The 20,887-nt window shown below is 41.4% G+C and overlaps 1 protein-coding gene across 5 annotated transcripts in view; it reads right to left on the reverse strand.

The window, feature by feature from the left end:
- Nucleotides 1–275: 275 nt before the first annotated feature.
- Nucleotides 276–20,887, reverse strand: part of LOC134209028 (monocarboxylate transporter 9) — a 145,089-nt gene continuing 124,477 nt past the window's right edge. For 3 of the 5 annotated variants that reach the window (XM_062685012.1, XM_062685009.1, XM_062685010.1), the window contains 3 exons: nt 3,275–3,384; nt 3,021–3,202; nt 276–2,959 (listed from right to left, as the gene is read on the reverse strand). In XM_062685012.1, coding sequence (XP_062540996.1) covers nt 2,583–2,959; nt 3,021–3,202; nt 3,275–3,384 — 669 coding nt within the window. In that variant the 3' untranslated portion in view covers nt 276–2,582. Of the gene's footprint in view, nt 2,960–3,020; nt 3,203–3,274; nt 3,385–13,982; nt 15,542–16,082; nt 16,265–16,328; nt 16,439–20,887 lie in introns of those variants that run through there. The other 2 variants (XM_062685011.1, XM_062685013.1) reach the window with 1 other exon arrangement.

Raw genomic sequence — 20,887 nt, forward strand, 5'->3', positions numbered from 1 at the left:
TTATGCTATTGCGAAATTCTTAAACACATACGTTTATGAATAATCAATTGACTTCTCATCAAATAGTATGTTAGCAGTCAGCAACATAATTTGCGCATTGTTAAAGTTACTACAGTAAGAGGCAGATTATCGCCTCTATTCTTACTTACGAACGGTAGAAACCGTTGAACGAATCCGATTCATTCGAATCATTTGCCCATTAGATTTTGCTGGTGCAAGCGAATCAAACTTCGAACCTAAACCACGCGCTTTCGAGCGTTAAAACAAGAATATGGGTCTATATTAGACACTACATGCCTTAACTATGTGTCTCTAAATTCAATGATGGGTATTGTGCGAAACAAATTGTGTAACACAAATTTAAGCAAACTAAAGTTGAGTTTGGTTGCGTAAATACACTGGTGTAAATAAGTTTAAGGCAGACTCAATATTTACATTGTCCAATTCTATGAATAGCTGAAAAAATCGAATATTGTTTCTACTTTACTTGATAATAAAACAATTTTATGCAATTGCGACATTTCAAACAATCAGAGTAAAAAACTAACATTTTTCAAAAGTTTTAAAAGATAGAAATTTCTTTTGTTAAATTCTTGACAAATTTTAATAGAATTTTACGATCGTCGATTCAACGAATTCGAATAATATATTTAGAATCAATAGTTTACTGCAAATTAAAAATACGCTACTCACAATGTTCGATGTCAGAATATACAAATTCTGTAGTGTGCAGTATTTTCTATATTTTGCTAATTGATCGTTTATTTGGTAGGCTCAGTATATTTTCTACTTATTTAGTAATATTTTGGTACTTTATTAGGATCTAAGATAATTCCTTGATTACATATTCGCTAAGTACATGATCTACATGGCTACTTTTCTCTTATATAATTGGTGTAGAGTCTAACTTAAATCTAAATTCGTTTATTTCAATTACCGCTGTAGTTTAAGAAATTTTTCAGCAGAAAATTTTGTTAGCAAAGAAAAACTGAGAGATCCGCTTTCCGCTTAAATCTATCGAACAATGAAGTACATTTTCAGAATATAAGTTTCTTAACTAATGTCGAAGTGTGTAAGGCATATATTTTGTTTAAATTCGGTCACTCTAACCGATCAATTTTTAACTTTAATTCACAACTTGTTATTTCTTCTTTTGTTTTGGTAAAAACTCAACTGGTCACATTTCGAGGTAGAACACTGTGAGAAATATGTAAATGAATCGTGTAGCACATGGCACATGGACACTTCAAATTTCGTAGAAACGTCATTATAGTGCTTGGTTGTGATTGTTGTTCCTTGATTACTTTTGAAAAATTCTGTTGGTTGTGGTAGGTATTGTGCACTTGTTATGTAAAATAGCAGACTTTTTATATTTGAATGGTGTTTAGATGTGACTGGTGCTTTTATACAACGCCGAGAAAATGTGGGTAAAAAAATGTAAAAGGTTTGAAACATTTCCAGATTATACAGAAGTACCTACAAAAAAAATCTTCTGATCCATTCCACTCATACACTGCGTATCATTAAACTTAAACATTTCATGATAAATAAAATAAAAATCTTGATTCACGTAAGAAAATCGGTTTAGAAAATGTGTCAGATGCGAAGATGTTTTCTAGTCCCTTACTTCGGCTCTTGATGGCAATTTAACCCATGCTTGAACACATGTCACTGATGTGCTGCAATGATTGTTTATTAAAGTACTCGAGAATTTCCATTATCGTTTTGCAAACGCTATCTGTTGTTACGAAATGTATTTAATATGCTGTTTCAAAGTGTGAAATGAAAGTTTGATTTGAATTCTAGAAATGTAAATTATTGAACTTAAACCTTGCGTAAAACTTAACACCAACCTAAACGTTGGCTGAAACAATTATTTTTTATAAAAAAATAGCTTCATGGTAAGATGTAGTTTGCTATACTTTCGTGAACTTATGTGATAGATTCTTCATTTATTATATTATTTGTATTTATTTCATAAGTACTAACTTTATAAAATATTATTGTCCATTTGAATAATGGAATAAATGAATAAAAAACATCCATGAAAACACCGAAGCATCGGCTAAAAGATAAACATAAATGTTAAGTTCAGACTATGTAACGAATAACGAAACAACGTATTATAAGAATCATCATAATGAATAGTTGTAACATAATAGCACAACCATGTGTTGGCAGAACAGAACTGATAACTGATTTTCACAATCTTACCACATCTTACCCTTCACAAGTTGGTATGCTTTTGAGCTACTTTGAATTGATATTTAACGATAAATTAATTCAAAATAACATTATACTGTGGACAATAATGATAAAATAACGGGATTCAATGATTTCTATAAATTATGATAAACCGTTTTCAGTACTTTAAAATATAAACATATTGGGGGTCGTTCGTCTAGTCGAAATCAGTAATTGTTGAAACCCTTCGATCTGTAGAGTTATTCCAATTGAGATTATATTAAGACGTTCAACGATCCAGAAGTTAGCAATTGCTTGTACATTTGTGATTGTATCTGTTGTGCTACATACAACGAACGTACTCTTCAGAAACTATTTCTCCAACCCAGACACGTGTTCTACTCGGTAATTGTCGAACTGAATTCCTCGCACTCTTTTTCTTCGCTCGCAACCGCTTCAACTGATCCAACGGCCCACGCAAATATGCCGGACAGAAAGATGAAAAATCCGGCAGCGTAAAACGACATGGCCCACTGTTCGGTCATGTCGTAGAGCAGCCCGGCCAGCGGAGGCCCAACCAGACTGCCAATGCCTTGCACCAGCAGACACAACCCGTACGCGACGGTAAAGTCGTCCAGGCTGACCAACCGCACCATGATGAAGGGCGTAAAGGAGAACGTGCTGGCGAAGGTGATCCCGAACGTAACGCACAAAATGACCATGAGCACATAGTTGGATACCACCAGCGGCACCGCGGCGATCGACGCACCACATACTGTCGAAATAAAGACGGATTAAAGATTAACTTATTATCTACGAATTCACAGGATACTCACGAAACAAGCAGAACGCATAAGTTTTAGTCACATCGCACCAAGGTTGATCTCCTACCCAGCCCAGCACGACCATTCCGATTGTATTAGTAATGCCGATGATCGAGATCAGGTTTGCACCATCCTCTTCGGTGAAGTTGTACTCCAGCAAATACTCCGGGATGTAGAAGTACGGAATGATATACCTGTATGCAGGATTGAAGAACCGTTTAATTGTCAAGTAAGCTGATGAGTAAAATCTAGGACAATATTCTTACCAAATGAACAAAAGAAGGGTAGAAATTGACATCATACCGAATTTGTACTCGAAAAACAATGAAAAGTCGAACATAGTTTTCAAGGCGTCGATAAAGCTGTCGTACCATTGCTGCAAGGAAAAAAGTTGCTATTAGAAACATTTCAAAAGAGGTATGGATGAAAAACGAACATAATAATATTTGATTAAATTAGTAACAAAAAAGCGAGTAAATTCTATAAAATAGAAATTTCATGCAATAAAATCCATGTTTTCCTACGTGACACTATGAAAAATAAAGTTATTGGTAATGCTGAAATACATGTTTTATTGGCTTGGCTTAAAAACAACATATTCTTACATGAATGACTTATTGAGGATGGGTACTCAACAAAGTATGCAGAATTTGCCCTCAAATGATAATGATAGACGATAAAAAGATGCATAAATTTTGCACAATTGTTTTGTGAGCTTCTCGGTCAAAACGGTTACCGGTGTTAGTCGTCTATGCGCATTTGCGCGCCGTGTAGTCTGGGTTCGATTCTCGCCTCAGTAAAGGGAAAACTTCTCGTAACGCGGAGAATTCTCTGGGTATTGTGAAAATGACCCCGTCCGTCGTCTAATGCTAGATGTTGAGTGTTCAGACTGTGCGAATTCCCGATAATTCCATGTTTGTTTCTATTTCTGCTTAAACATTTACTTTACATGGCAAGTGTGTGGTCTTCATTGAACTTCAGTTTTGATTCAAAGTTTTTTTTTATTAATTTGTATAAGAATTTCCACCATTATCTGATTTATTATATTTGCATTATCTTTTAATTTGTTAATATGGTAGAATCTTGCTTGCAAAATGACTCTAGTGCACAATGTTATTTTTTGTGACGCAGGCGGTGATTCTGCACGGAGTTACGGCGACATTCCGCGCATGGCTTGCTGCGATCCCTCTTTTGTACAAAACATGGCAAATGGACGAATAACGAGCAAGACAGATTGGAACTTTATTAATGCGCTTGAGGAGAAGCGCGCCCAAGTAACATTTTAAGTTTTATAACGCTCTTGAAGACCATAGTTTACTCTACAAGAGTGTTATAAATCCAGTATGAAACCAAAAAGGTACTGGGGCGGGGTTTAAGGGAGCGATTACGTTTGGCATTCTGAGTTGCACCTTAAACTAAACTAAACGGTAAACTCGTGGAGGACCAACGCGCCCTTGGAGGTTTCTAAAGACGATTGCTGCTTACCGTCTATGGTGGTGTGCAACTGGACAACGGTACATGGAGAAGGCGAATGAACCACGACACGAATTGCATCAGCTGTTGGGAACACCATCCGTGGTTTACACCGCGAAAATCGGACGACTGTGTTGAACCCGGCACGTTGCCAGAATGTTGGAAATTATTTTCGATAGCGATCCGACTGGTGCAAGAAGGCCAGCCTGGCAAATCGATCAGGTGGAAGATGATTTACGGATCCTCTATGGACTAGTTGGTTGGCGATGTGCAGCTCTAAACCGGGGTGAAGCCGACTTTCATGTACTGCAGATCAGATATGCATTCTAAACACGAGAACGCGTGTTCGTATTCAAAACGTTCTGAACACAATACACTGTTCAAGAGCACTGACCTAACATAGCCTAACATAGTTTTAAATATAGGGAACCTTCGTTACCATAATCGTTTTTTCTTGAGTACCAACCCAGTATACACTGAACTGCGTTCAGAGTTCAAAGATAAGAACACAAAGGCACACTCTTGGCTCATGTTCTGTTCAGGATGCCATCTCTGAATAAAAACCCAGATTAATCCACCTACAGTGAGATTTTGACCCTTCCTTAGTTAAAAAGATTTTTTTTCCAGACTAGTATTTAAGACGAGATAAAACTACTCAGCTCCCCACGGCGATTTACCGTGAAAGTGACAAAATAATTGCCTACCCAAAGGCGGTGTCTTGGGTTGAGTGATAACTTAACGAATGATAACGTACTGTACTTCATGCTGCCTATCTATAAGGCGCTCGTCGGATTGAATAACTATTGTGACATGGTTAGCAACTATCGTAACGCTGGTTGCATATATTGTACTCGTAATTTTCAGAGACCTCGATATTAATTAATCCAGTACTAACTTAATCAGTCATTGATCTGAGCGAAACTCAATAGCGTTCAATAATAACATATATTTCACCTTATGGATGCCTAATTTGGTAAAACTAAACTTGTTCAATACCTTAAAAATGAGCGAGATTTTTATGGTAGTAAATTTCAGAATTTGCACACATACGCACACATACATGCATACAAGTGATCTATTAGTGTCTCAAAACATGCTCACATTTGCTATCTAGCTTCTACTGAAGAAATTTTTGAAATCCCTTTCAATTTTACGTTTTTGCTTTTCTGAGAAGATTTTTTGTACATGCTTCTATATGTTCCTCAATAAAAATCATTTGTTTCTTTGAAACAAATCAGAAAAATAGGCATAATTCCATATCATATCATTTGTTATAATTATATTTTCAATGTCAAAGTGAATTTGTTTCAAATACCATACATTTTATTTAATAATTAACGAGATTTATTGATAGATTAATACGTAACACACCTGCGTAACGCATACAAAGTGAAATTATAGACACTTCCGAAGGAAGGGTCAAAAATGTACAGAACTTTGAGAACAATGCACAGTAGAACATGATGCCCCACCATTTATCGCACACAGACAAATCCCATTTTTTGGAACCTTCACTGAGACATCTTGCATTCGGTAGGCCGGAAAATTCGGACGACGCTTTCAAGAAAAAGCGGCAATCTGGGTAAGACTAAGAGAGAAAGCGATTATCCTCAAGGTGAATGGTAAAATTATGTTTACGTTCCAAAGGTCAGGAAATAGGGGAAAGCTCTCTAATCTAGACATAAACTAGATCAGGTAAACTTGAGATGATTATTGTGCTTAAGAAGGATGCATAACAGAATAGCCATGCTTATAAAAAGAAAGAAGAAGTTCTAGGAGAAGGTATATGGTATGAAGGTAGTACGTACCCAAAGCCAACAGGTTATCATCCAGTTCAAAGGAAAGCAGACGATCTGTCCCAAGACCAATGTAATCTACCCAGTCAACATAAGATCGTATATGATATCAAACTTCACCGAAACAGCGATTGGATTGTTTCGGAGGGCCGAAAAACATGCTAATACTGCAAGTTGTTCCACATGTGGGGCAGATCTGACTTAATTGTGTTTGGCATTTCGGAATCTCACCTTTACCCAGAGCTCTAATTAGTCAAAGGGTTTAGCAGAGCCAACAAATTTGTATCCGCTTCTTTCCTAATTGATCAGCGGCTTCGAAACCAGCCTAAGATTGAGTCATGATTTTATGATTTACTCCATTGACTCCATCCAAAAGGTGCAAAAGGTGGGTCATCTAAAAGCAAATTATAGTGGTTCCATTTACTCTTCCGAACATCACTCATAAGTATTAACAGGAATAGTAAGAACTTGAGCGTAGTGTGGTAGATTTGTAAGATCCGTAATGCACCACGAAAAGGTGTCTACCCAGCATTACGGGTCTCTGACATAACACATACTAATGGAAATCATAGTACTGAAAAACTAACGACATTTGTTGTGCCCGTAAAGTGGACCTCCGGAAGTTATGGATCATCCACAATTTTAGCAACTTAATCAACTGGTAAATTGGTTTGTAAAATTGTAATAGGACGATTTTCAAGAACTCGACCACTGCTCGGGATGTTCCTATACTTCCAGATGACTGTTGAACAGCCCATAGTCAATGAGTAATACTTGCAATATATGATGAATTTCATGAATTGACCGCTTCTTCTAACTTATTGTCCTTATAACGACTCTGGTTACTAACTGCAATAAGTGGTTTTAAAAAAAGTCGCAGCGTTCTATGAAGGATTTTGAGAACTACTCGTTTCCTCGTATGTTCCAAAGCTCTCGAATAAGCCAATAAGTGGTTTTTGCGTTTCTTTGTCTTACAATGCTAAAACGGATGTTCCCTTACTACTCGAAGACCATAGGTTGGCTTTCCGGACTCAATGGGTGACCTTTGCATTGACTTCGCTCTAACATTGTTATAACAAACGGTTAAGAGAAACTCGCAGCTTTCTTGGACGAATTACTGAAATCATTTACTTCACTGGATGTGGATTCCTCGGAGGACCGGTAGATGGCCACCAGGGGTCGATGCTTGCGTTAATTTTACTCTACAATTGCTGCAACAAACCGTTATAGAAAAAGTCACAGCTTTCTGGGAAGAAATACTAAAATTGACCAGTTTACCGGATGTTCTGGAGCTCTCGGAGGACTAATAGGTGGCCACCAGTGGTCAATGAGTGATGCTTGCATTGATTTTGATCTGGTAGTGTTACAACAAATGATTTAGAAAAAGTTACAGCTTTCTGGGACGAATGATTGAAATTGACCAATTTACTGCATGGTCCGGAACTCCCGGAACTTCATGGGAGGGGTGGTGTGTTGCAATATTCAAAGTAGGTGTTGCAATACTTATTTTTGCGCTTCCTTTAAAGAGGCTCGGAAGCCTTCTTTCAAGTGGCTCGGAAGCTTCCTTTCAAGAGGCTCGGAAGCCTCCTTTCAAGAGGCTCGGAAGCCTCCTTTCAAGAGGCTCGGAAGCCTCCTTTCAAGAGGCCCGGAAGCCCCCTTTCAAGAGGCGCGGAAGCCTCCCTTCAAGAGGGGCCGCAGCCTCCTTTCAAAAGGCCCGGAAGCCTCCTTTCAAGAGGCCCAGAAGCCTCCTTTCAAAGGCTCGGAATCCTCCTTTCAAGAGGCTCGGAAACCTCCTTTCAAGAGGCTCGGAACCCTCCTTCAAGAGGCCAGGAAGCCTCCTTTCAAGAGGCCAGGAAGCCCCCTTTCCAGAGGCCCGAAGCCTCCTTTCAATAGGCCTCGGCCTCCTTCAAGAGGCCTCAGAAGCCTCCTTTCAAGAGGCTCAGCCTCCTTTCAAGAGGCTCAAGCCTCCTTTCAAGAGGCCTCAGAAGCCTCCTTTCAAGAGGCCTGGAAGCCTCCTTTCAAGAGGCTCAGAAGCCTCCTTTCAAGAGGCCCGCAAGCCTCCTTTCAAGAGGCTCGAAGCCTCCTTTCAAGAGGCTCAGAAGCCTCCTTCAAGAGGCCCGGAAGCCTCCTTTCAAGAGGCTCGGAGGTCTCCTTTAAAGAGGCTCAGGCCTCCTTTCAAGAGGCTCTGAGGCCCCTTTCAAGAGGCCTGGAGGCCTCCTTCAAGAGGCTCAGGCCCTTTCAAGAGGCCTGGAGGCCTCCTTTCAAGAGGCTCTGAGGCCTCCTTTCAAGAGGCCTCAGGCCTCCTTTCAAGAGGCTCAGGCCTCCTTTCAAGAGGCCTCAGGCCTCCTTTCAAGAGGCCTGGAAGCCCCCTTTCAAGAGGCTCGGAAGCCTCCTTTCAAGAGGCCTGGAGGCCTCCTTTCAAGAGGCCTCAGGCCTCCTTTCAAGAGGCCTCAGGCCTCCTTCCAAGAGACTCAGAGGCCTCCCTTTCAAGAGGCCTCAGGAGGCCTCCTTCAAGAGGCTCCGGAAGCTTCCTTTCAAGAGGCCTCAAGCCTCCTTTCAAGAGGCTCGGAAGCCTCCTTTCAAGAGGCCTCAGGCCTCCTTCAAGAGGCCTCAAGCCTCCTTCAAGAGGCCTCAGAAGCCTCCCTTCAAGAGGCTCAGAAGCCTCCTTTCAAGAGGTCTGGAAGCCTCCTTTCAAGAGGCTCAGAAGCCTCCTTTCAAGAGGCTCAGGAAGCCTCCTTCAAGAGGCTCGGAAGCCTTCTTTCAAGAGGCCCGGAAGCCTCCTTTCAAGAGGCTCAAGCCTCCTTTCAAGAGGCCCGGAAGCCTCCTTTCAAGAGGCCTGGAAGCCTCCTTTCAAGAGGCTCAGGAAGCCTCCTTTCAAGAGGCTCAGAAGCCTCCTTTCAAGAGGCTCAAGCCTCCTTTCAAGAGGCCTGGAAGCCTCCTTCAAGAGGTCTGAAGCCTCCTTTCAAGAGGCCTCAAGCCTCCTTTAAGAGGCTCAAGCCTCCTTTCAATAGGCCTCAAGCCTCCTTTCAAGAGGCTCAGAAGCCTCCTTTCAAGAGGCCTCAGAAGCCTCCTTTCAAGAGGCCTGGAAGCCTCCTTCAAGAGGCTCGGAAGCCTCCTTTCAAGAGGCCTCAAGCCTCCTTTCAAGAGGCTCGGAAGCCTCCTTTCAAGAGGCTCAGGCCTCCTTCAAGAGGCTCAGAGCCTCCTTTCAAGAGGCTCGGAAGCCTCCTTCAAGAGGCTCAGAAGCCTCCTTCCAAGAGACTCAGAAGCCTCCTTTCAAGAGGCCTCGGAAGCCTCATTTCAAGAAGTTTAGAAGCCTCCTTTCAAGAGGCCCGGACGCCTACTATCAAGAGGCCTGAAGCTTCCTTCAAGAGGCTCAGAAGCCTCCTTTCAAGTGGCCTGGAAGCCTCCTTTCAAGAGGCTCAGAGCCTCCTTCCAACAGGCTCAGAAGCCTCCTTCCAAGAGGCTCTGGAAGCCTCCTTCCAAGAGACTCAGGCCTCCTTCCAAGAGGCTCAGGCCTCCTCCAAGAGGCTCAGAAGCCTCCTTTCAAGAGGCTCAGAGCCTCCTTCCAACAGGCTCGGAAGCCTCCTTCCAAGAGGCTCAAGCCTCCTTCCAAGAGACCTGGAAGCCTCCTTCCAAGAGGCTCCAGCCTCCTTTCAAGAGGCTCAGGCCTCCTTTCAAGAGGCTCGGAAGCCTCCTTTCAAGAGGCCTCCAAGCCTCCTTCAAGAGGCTCAGCCTCCTTTCAAGAGGCCTCAGGAAGCCTCCTTCAAGAGGCCTCAGGAAGCCTCCTTTCAAGAGGCCTCGAAGCTTCCTTCAAGAGGCTCAAGCCTCCTTTCAAGTGGCCTGAAGCCTCCTTTCAAGAGGCCTCAGGAAGCCTCCTTCCAACAGGCTCAGAAGCCTCCTTCCAAGAGGCCTGGAAGCCTCCTTCCAAGAGACTCCAGCCTCCTTCCAAGAGGCCTGGAAGCCTCCTTCCAAGAGGCCCGGAAGCCTCCTTTCAAGAGGCTCAAGCCTCCTTCAAGAGGCCTCAGGCCTCCTTTCAAGGGGCTCAAGCCTCCTTTCAAGAGGCTCAGAAGCCTCCTTTCAAGAGGCTCAGAAGCCTCCCTTCAAGAGGCCTGGAAGCCTCCTTTCAAGAGGCCTGGAAGCCTCCTTTCAAGAGGCCTGGAAGCCTCCTTTCAAGAGGCCCGGAAGGCTCCGTTCAAGAGGCTCAGGCCTCCTTCAAGAGGCCTCAAGCCTCCTTTCAAGAGGCTCGGAAGCCTCCTTTCAAGAGGCTCGGAAGCCTCCTTCCAAGAGACTCGGAAGCCTCCTTTCAAGAGGCTCGGAAGCCTCCTTTCAAGAAGTTTGGAAGCCTCCTTTCAAGAGGCTCGGAAGCTTCCTTTCAAGAGGCTCGGAAGCCTCCTTTCAAGTGGCTCGGAAGCCTCCTTTCAAGAGGCTCGGAAGCCTCCTTCCAACAGGCTCGGAAGCCTCCTTCCAAGAGGCTCGGAAGCCTCCTTCCAAGAGGCTCGGAAGCCTCCTTCCAAGAGGCTCGGAAGCCTCCTTCCAAGAGGCTTCAAAGCCTCCTTCCAAGAGGCTCAGCCTCCTTCCAAGAGACTCAGGCCTCCTTCCAAGAGACTCCGGAAGCCTCCTTCCAAGAGGCCCGAAGCCTCCTCCAAGAGGCTCAGGAAGCCTCCTTCCAAGAGGCTCGGAAGCCTCCCTTTCAAGATGCTCAGAAGCCTCCCCTTTCAAGAGGCTTGGAAGCCTCCTTTCAAGAGGCCCGGAAGCCTCCTTTCAAGAGGCTCAGAAGCCTCCTTCAAGAGGCTCGGAAGCCTCCTTTCAAGAGGCTCAGAAGCCTCCTTTCAAGAGGCCCGGAAGCCTCCTTTCAAGAGGCCTCAAGCCTCCTTTCAAGAGGCCTGGAAGCCTCCTTTCAAGAGGCTCAGAAGCCTCCTTTCAAGAGGCCTGGAAGCCTCCTTTCAAGAGGCTCGGAAGCCTCCTTCAAGAGGCCTGGAAGCCTCCTTTCAAGAGGCTCAGAAGCCTCCTTTAAAGAGGCTCAGAGCCTCCTTCCAAGAGGCCTGGAAGCCTCCTTCAAGAGGCTTGGAAGCCTCCTTTCAAGAGGCTCAGGCCTCCTTTCAAGAGGTTCGAAGCCTCCTTTCAAGAGGCTCAAGCTTCCTTTCAAGAGGCTCGAAGCCTCCTTCCAAGAGGCCTCAGAAGCCTCCTTCCAACAGGCCTGGAAGCCTCCTTCCAAGAGGCCTCAAGCCTCCTTCCAAGAGACCTGGAAGCCTCCTTCCAAGAGGCTCAGAAGCCTCCTTTCAAGAGGCTCAGAAGCCTCCTTTCAAGAGGCCTCAGAGCCTCCTTTCAAGAGGCTCCTGGAAGCCTCCTTTCAAGAGGCTCAGGCCTCCTTTCAAGAGGCCCGGAAGCCTCCTTTCAAGAGGCTCTCAGGCTTCCTTTCAAGAGGCTCGGAAGCCTCCTTTCAAGTGGCCTGAAGCCTCCTTTCAAGAGGCCTGAAGCCTCCTTCCAACAGGCTCGGAAGCCTCCTTCCAAGAGGCTCTGGAAGCCTCCTTCCAAGAGACTCAGAGCCTCCTTCCAAGAGGCCTCGAAGCCTCCTTCCAGAGGCTCAGGAAGCTCCTCCAAGAGGCTCCCAGCCTCCTTCCAAGAGGCTCGGAAGCCTCCTTCAAGAGGCCTCAGGCCTCCTTTCAAGGGGCCTGGAAGCCTCCTTTCAAGAGGCTCAGAAGCCTCCTTTCAAGAGGCTCAGGCCTCCTTTCAAGAGGCTCAGAGCCTCCTTTCAAGAGGCTCAGAAGCCTCCTTTCAAGAGGCTCAGGAAGCCTCCTTCAAGAGGCCTCCAGCCTCCTTCAAGAGGCTCGGAAGCCTCCTTTCAAGAGGCTCGGAAGCCTCCTTCAAGAGGCTCAGAAGCCTCCTTTCAAGAGGCTCGAAGCCTCCTTCAAGAGGCCTCGAAGCCTCCTTCCAAGAGACTCGGAAGCCTCCTTTCAAGAAGTTTGGAAGCCTCCTTTCAAGAGGCCTGGAAGCTTCCTTCAAGAGGCCTCGGAAGCCTCCTTTCAAGTGGCCTGGAAGCCTCCTTTCAAGAGGCCTCGGAAGCCTCCTTCCAACAGGCTCATAAGCCTCCCTCCAAGAGGCGCGGAAGCCTCCTTCCAAGAGGCTCAAGCCTCCTTCCAAGAGGCCTGGAAGCCTCCTTCCAAGAGGCCTCGGAAGCCTCCTTCCAAGAGGCTCGGAAGCCTCCTTCCAAGAGGCTCGGAAGCCTCCTTCCAAGAGACTCGGAAGCCTCCTTCCAAAAGGCTCGGAAGCCTCCTTCCAAGAGGCTCGGAAGCCTCCTTTCAAGATGCTCGGAAGCCTCCTTTCAAGAGGCTCGGAAGCATCCTTTCAAGAGGCTCGGAAGCCTCCTTTCAAGAGGCTCGGAAGTATCCTTGAAAGAGGCTTGGAAGTCTCCTTTTAAGAGGCTCGGAAGCCTCCATTCGAATGGATCGGGATTCTTTTTTAAAAAGGCTCTGAAGCTTTCCTTCAAGAGGCTCTGAAACTACCCTTCAAGATGCTCGGAAGGCTCCTCCCGAGCAGCATAAGTCAGCCAAACATGGTTCCAGCAACTTGATTGTGACTAAATCTGGTCGCAATTGAGTTGCAGTAACCTATGTGGAACATATGTGCTGCTAGGGCTTTCACAAAGCTCAGAAGCCTCCTTTCAAAAGGCTCGGAAGCCTCCAAAAGTCGTCAAAGTCATACAGCTTGATGTATAAACTTAGTTTGAATTGCAAAGCTTCACAGAATAACGAAGATTTTATTTTACAGAGTCATATATTGCGTTAGCTTTCAGATCCGTTTTCCATGTATCTTATGAATTATGATTATTTTCATTTACAGCGAATAAATAGGGGAATGTGAATCCATGAATATAAAAGTTCGAAGAGGTACCACTCAAGAAAAGGTTGAGAACCGCTGACCTAGTGGTTCCCCGCTCACCGACTGAGTAAAATTGTATTGACGTCTCTTTTATCCTCAATGAAATTTAACTCACTTTTTAAAAAGTGAGACAACAACTAGTTTTGAGTTCTTCCAACAAAAAGTAAGTAAACATTATTTTGAGAAAAAAAAAAACGGTTACACATTTTTACCCAGTCGCTGGATTAGCGTGTTCAGTAGCACATCAGTCCCATGCTTGCTCGTTTTATTTTATTCCTTTACACTGAGTTTAGTTCCCACACTGGATATGCGTTCCACGTAAATCCAAAAATCCGCGTAAAAACGACTCTAATCGAATTCTGGCTTTCGATGGGGATTATTATAATCGTCCCTATTCATTGAGAAAGTGAGCGTTGAAAACATCTGAAAGAAACCCACGTAAAAAACCGCTTTAATTCCTAAATCTGCGTTCAAACAATCTCGTAAAAAAGCCCGTGTTTTTATATGAGAAACCCAGACGCAAATTATTGCCACTAGTTGCCTGAGAAAAGTATGCGATTGGGGACAGTATCATTGCTTAAACCAAGGTATCGGGTTGCAGATTTCGTTTATGCATGCTCAAAAGCGGTATTGATTTTTATTAGTTTGCAAACGTTTTAGATTCTTGCAAAGGTAATCCAAGTGCCACACTTGATTAAATTAAAATTCTGTACATTTAAAAGTTAGTTTAGTCAAATTGATCAAATATTTATAGGGAATTGATAAATGTACGATAGGTGATTCGTGTTGAGATTTCAATAACAATGAAAAAGGGACTATAAAAAGGTTTGTCATCGGTGGATATTGTTTATTAAGAATTCGCCTTAGTTTTTAAATACAATAGTCTAGAGTAAGTACTCGCATGAATAAAATGACAATTAATTGCTCTCCAGCGTGGCTGGTGTGTTATTAAGTAACCCCTATATGCGTTTATAAATTAAAGTAAGTCTATAGTTATGTTTTGACTTTTTTTTGTGATTTTCATAGTTTATTTATTCATCGACCCAAATTTGAACTAGAACACAGTTAAAATTGCAATGAGCGTACAAACTTCTATCACCTGTATTTTTTTTGTCGGTCCTATGAACTAAAGTATACTGATTTGTTCTATCTATTCAGTAACTTTTTGATAGTAATTTAAATTGTACTCAAACCATCTACAATACTCGCTAAATAACAGAGCTAAGTGTTTTTTATTCACCTGTATGATGTCCGGTATAAATTCTACTTTTGATCTAAATTCGGAAATATATCACTGCTATTTGGTGCGAATTAACGAAGAAATTTATCACCAAAAAGTTGATTCAGCAGAGGAAAACTATGAGATCCGCTTTCAACCTAAATATATAGAGTTTAAAGTACTTCTTCAGAATATATGTTTCTCAAATAATGTCGAAAAATGTAAGGCATGGACTTTATTTTACTTCGGTCCTTCGAAACCGATCGACACATTAAATTGTTCGAAAATTGGTTGGATCGTGAAAACACTACTGCTTTTATTTTAAGTAAAATTGAACGAATGGAGTTTGTCGTAGGGCAGCGCAACGTTCTGCCTAAATATCAATGAAACTGGCAACTTCGTCACACCACGCTAAACAAATATTGAATTAACGACAAAACTTCCAAACATGTGAAAGTTTCACGTCATTAGAAGGCGAATCTGAGATACATGTTAGCACTAGGAACAGAAACGTTCTTCATCCAAAGTGTTCGAGCTGACATTTCATAAACTTTTGTTGGTATTGTAGTGCAGGTTTTTTCTTAATTATTTAGATAATACTTTGGATAACATGTCAATCAATAACCCTCTAATTTTAGCTTATTATTTTTCATCAAACTCCAGACAGAGTTGCCAATTATATTGATTCGAATGACTATTCACATATAGCTTAAGAAAATACAGATAAAGTAACTTTAATGTTATTAAGTATTCACCCTATTCAAACAAAACAAAACCCTTTGCTGGCATCAAAGTTTACTCCGTAATGGTGGAACTGAGTTCTTCGTTTTCTTTATCGTCGTAAGCAACGGCGCCTCCGACCACCCAGGCGAACACGCCGGATAGAAAGATGAAAAGTCCGCCAGCGTAGAACGAGATATCCCACTGTTCGGTCATGTCGTACACAAATCCAGCAATCGGAGGTCCGATGAGGCTGCCAATGCCCTGCACCAGCAGACACAATCCGTACGCAACGGTGAAGTCGTCCAGACTGACCAACCGTACCAGGATGATGGGCGTGAAGGAGTACGTACTGGCGAAGGTGAAGCCGAACAGGCCGCTCATGATGGCCATCAGATAGTAGTTGCCTATGATCAGTGGGATCAGAGCGATGGAGCAGCCGCATGCTGTTTGTAGAAATAAGGAAAATAAGTATTAATCAGAGGAAAGGGAATCTGGTAGTAATAAAATCTTGTTGCAATTTCAAGCAATTTCCAAGGAAAATTCCAACTTCTTTTGGAAAGTCTATAAATTTTCTCGTGGAAATTCAATTCAATAAATTTTATCCCATAGAATTTTCAAACCATTACTTGTGGAATTGTTGTAAAAATTCCTGAGGAAAGGCATAGAAAAATCCCGAGGATAACAATTTCCCAGGGAATTAAAAAAAAGTAAATTCTGAAGAATTTCCAATTGAAATTACAAACAATTTTCTGTGAGAATTCTAAAGAATTTCTCATACAAATTCCAATAGATTTCCCGCGGAAATTCCACTGTATTTGATTTGTGTACATTGAAAAATTTACAATAATCCGGTTAGAATGCATCTGACTAATAAAATTTAAATCCGAGAATCTATAGCTGCCCAAATTTAGTTTCTCTTGTTATTGTATTAAATATACTAGTCGTAATTGAACCCATATGGCACTAAGAGAAATTACTACATACCGAACAGACAACCAGCATAGGATTTCGCCACATTGCACCATGGCTGATCGCCAATCCAACCAAGAACAATCATACCAACGGTATTGGTTACACCGACTAGCGATATCACGTTGGCACCTTCCTCTTCCGAGAATCCGTTCATGAGCATAAATTCCGGGATGTAGAAATAGGGTATGATGTACCTGTTGAATGAAACGAATAAATCATCATCATCAAGTGTGTACAATTTATGAATGATAATCTTACCAAGTGAACAGCAGCAGCGTCGAAATGGATATCATGGCGAAGTTGTATTCGAAAAACAGCGAAAAATCGAACATGGTCTTCAAGGCGTCAAGGAAGCTGTCGTACCATTGCTACAAAGTAGAATGAATTAATAAAACTAATCCAGGAAAAAGTACGAATATGAAATTAACATATACTCAGGGACAACAAAGATGGCGAAAAGAAATGAGCTAAACAATTTTGGAACGGAAGAAATGTTATAAAGTTGTTTTTGCGTTTATTGAACGACACTGCTATATGAGACATATAAATGATATAATGAAAAACATATAATAAAAATATATGACGTTTTTGTGCGTGTTGCACTTGAGATTAAAAATACCACCCAATTGCAATTCCTGATCATAGAACCATAGTTTTATAGTTCATGTTTGAGTGATAAAACGGCCTACTTTTCCATACCAACGAAATGGGTACCTTACTGAATATTATGCAACTCAAATGAGTTGCATAATAGTAGTTTGAGCAACAAGTTGCAAAAAGATGAATTTTTCAGCACGAGTTGTACGTGGCTTGCCGAGTCGGATAAATACTACGAGTGCTGAAAAGATCGAGTTTTGCAACTTGTTCTACTACTTTTGGATTTTACAATCCAACGCGTATTTAGTTTTTATCATTGGAACATACTGCCGTTCTACGCATAATTGTCATATGTTACCTTTGATGAAAAGAATCCAAACTCGAGTCAATTTGTCCCACCAATTCAAGAATCGATTCGATCATGAAATTTAACAAATAATTTTGGGATGTGATGAGCGTAGGCAACACTTTTCCAGGACATTAAACGAATCCCTACTTATTTGAACGGTTTTTAGCCTCTATTATCACCAGACAACAACTTCATTTTTTCAGTGGGACGAATTGACTCGAGTTTGAGATTTTTCATCAAGGGTAACATGGGACAATTATGTGTAGAAGGCCAACATAATAAAGAAATACTATGTTGAAACAATCTCACCAAGTTAGTCCATATCCGGAGACCCAAGTGTCGATGCTTAAGCACCCCCGCTTGTAAGGATCTCGTACTGCCCGTCCCCGGATGACTGAAAAGCGGTGCCTGATTGTACTGGTAGGTCCCTCGATTATCGTTGAGATGCGCTCCTTCCGATTTTCCTCGCTTATATTAGGATCCTCTTTGAGATATTCAAGAAGACGGGGTTGCAGCCTGACATACACCACCAGTTTGTAAAACTTTGAATCCTTTAACCTTTTTGACGTAGAATTACGTCTTTCGGTAAGATAGGGGGGTCATTCAAAAGTTTTAGAATTGGAACCGTCACGAAAAGAGGTCAGGAAGTTCGAGTCAATAACTCAGCCGTTTTAAAACGGATTCTGGAGATTTTGGTATGAGTCGATCAGTAAACTCTCCAAGATTCTATACAACTATTGTAAACAATTGATTCAATGCAAGGGGCAACTAACTCTAAACTTTCGACAGTATCCAGAAATACTAACAAACACTAGCGAAAAGCTACGTCGTATCTACGGAAAATTGATCGAAGAGCCCTGGTTGGAAAAGCATGGAACACAACGTCACCCAGTCGACACAGTCCACCCAGTTTTAAGCAACACACTTTTTCAGTTTTTTTTTAAATTGTTAAAAAAATCACTGAACAACTTTTTCTATTACTTTTGAGCAATTTTTAGGGTTCATGTTTTGGTTTGATGGCATTAGAATTATAAAATGCGGTTTGAAAGTTTTCTAAAATTTGTAGAAGGTGAAAATCAGGTGTTTCCAATAGGGGGAACACTGTGTTTCATCAACTAACTGACGAACGCCATAACAACCGAACTAGCAACCGTTTATTTGTTTGACGAAAATCATGGATAGGGTAAGACGGTATAATATGCCCCCCCCCTAAGGCAACTCCTAGATAACTTTTTACTTTTCAACGCTATTTTTGCAAAGTTTGTGTTATTCGGTAGTCCAGGAAGTCGCAAATGCATTGCCCGTGAGGAGTCAAATAAAAATATTACAGAGAACACGTAATAAAGCTTTTTTAAAAAGTCGTGAAAAAATGGATTTCCTGGGCAATACGCCCCACCTTAACCAAATACGTTTCATAGCCCTTTATTAGTATTTTATCAATCCCATAATAAAAATGTTACAAATCCTTATGTGCTTGACATTGAAAAACCAACATAAGTCCATTTAAGCAGGCTTGAATTACATTTCAATAGTTTCCATATAATTTGGAAGTAACTGCCGCAAGCTCGCCGCGCTTGTGTCCAGTTGGTAAGGGCATTGTGTCCAGTTGGTAAGGGACGTTACATTTTTGAAGATGGAAGCAACTTTATATCATATTAACCACTGGGGAAAATTATTTTGTTGCCCAACTGAGTGTTCCAGTGTTAGCGTCGCTCCATAATGTTGAGCAAACAAACATTGAAAGTTACATCAAAACTGTAACTTATTGTATTTCGCTATTATTTTCATTATGTAATACAAAAATACTTCCATATTCACATAGTATGATAGTTTTACAAATATTTATAGGTAGGGTTAAGGCAGGCATTTTCGTCTTATCATCATAGTCTCAAATATCAATCAAGTAGAAGCTTTTTTGCCAAATTCATCCGTACCCAATCGTAAGCTTAGGCGAAACGTTCTGCTATAGTGGAATTCTAGCAAAATGACGTTGCTTTCATTGATTTTAGCCCCTATGACGATGGACGAAAAAACCTGCCATGTCCCTACCAACTGATTTTGGCTCTTAGGTAATTATAGTTTTCTAGAAATCAAAGTGGGGCGTTTTGGCCAGGTGGGGCGCATTATACCGTCTTACCCTACAAGAAATATCACAAAATACTATTGCGAGACAATGAGTAATATTATCGCAAAGTTTAGAGTTACTTGCCCCTTGATTCAATGCATTTAATTATTGAAAAAATTAATTTCGCCAGCCAATGTTGAAATTGCACTTTAACGATAAATTGCCTACATTTCGGCTATTAGCCATCCGACATGAACATGCATAAAATAATGATGATCAAATTTTGCATCCACTATCGCACTATAGGGGAAACTGGACACACATGATCCCCACTTTTTGTTTAGGATATTTCTCGATGTAACATGCACAGATTTGCACGCTTCTTGATGGACTTGATAAAGAATTTAATTAGCTTTTCAAAAACGTCATTGGAAGCAATTATTTGTTCATGAAAGTTACCAAAAAATCGATTTTGCCGAAAGATAGAAAATTTGGCATTTTCAAAACTTGCGGGAGACTTGATCCCCATATAGGGGGAAATTGATCCCTTTATGAGCTGAACATGTTTAGGTTCTTCCAAGTCCAATGAAAGGTTGAATTGGTCTAGCCTCAAATCCTAACACTTCTTCATAGTCTGTTGTAATATCTGTCGTGCGAAAAATAAATACTGTTGGTATTAAGCAAGGCAAGTATTTTGGTTCTCGAATAGAGTAATAGTGACAGATAGAATGTCTGCTATAGCAACAAAATTGGCATGGTGATGATGATTTATCTGCAAACAGTGATGGGAAATGTCAAAAAAATGTCATGGCATTGCAATTACTAATTTTCTAATAACTTTTTTCAAAAGTAATTTACAGTTCGGATTTTTTTATTAACATGTAGTACTTAAAGGGTCCTAAAACTTTGTCAAACTGATCATTGTTCTAAATACAAAGTGTGAGCCATGAGGGCGTGATTAAAAAAATGTCACGGAATGTCATTTGACACTAATTCGGCTCTCACGCCGCCAATATCATATTTAGAGAAATTACCTGTAAGAAAAAGTTTTCGGGTCCTTTGAGGGCTACATGTTTAAAAGAAAAACATAATTGAAAATGACTTGTGAGAATAGTTATTAGCAAGTTAGTCCCATGACATCGATATGACATTTCCCGTCACTGTCTGCAAACCATTCACTCCACTAAAATACAGTGGTCATATCACGACAACCATGATGCTCCTAAGAGGATCTCTCTTTGTGATTGATACAGTTATGATACCAAAAATGATTGATCGATACATAAATATATCTTTGTAATTTTAGAATCTAATTATTCTATTAAATCTCTGAAAATTTGCCACACTGCAAATGCCATGGCCAATGGTAAATCTCCCTGAGTACCTGTTTTGGGACCAATATAAAAAAGACTGTGATACCGCCATCGGGGGTGACAATGGGTAGTAGAGCAAAATCGTTCAAAAGGTCTCTTATATTTTGGTCTTCTTGCCCTCAGATGCATTCTATCTATTCTTCAAGCATTCTAAGTAGCTGAAACAGTGACTCATTCTCACCTCTATTTGACCCATTGTCACCCCGACGACGGTACATCGAGATCGCCAGACTACTAACAATACCACAACCGTGATCATACCAGGATGGTGACTTCATACATCAATATGGTACTGTCACACATCACCATTTTGTAGTGCGTGTTATTATTACACAAATGCGATTTCTTTTAAATTACTGAGCAAAAGTTGTTGAATGAGCCTATTTAAAGCTTAATTTACATTTTTTTTTTATTGAACATAATGTTAAAGTGC

Source organism: Armigeres subalbatus, chromosome 2 (assembly GCF_024139115.2).
Source record: "Armigeres subalbatus isolate Guangzhou_Male chromosome 2, GZ_Asu_2, whole genome shotgun sequence".
Taxonomy (NCBI): Eukaryota; Metazoa; Arthropoda; class Insecta; order Diptera; family Culicidae; genus Armigeres; species Armigeres subalbatus.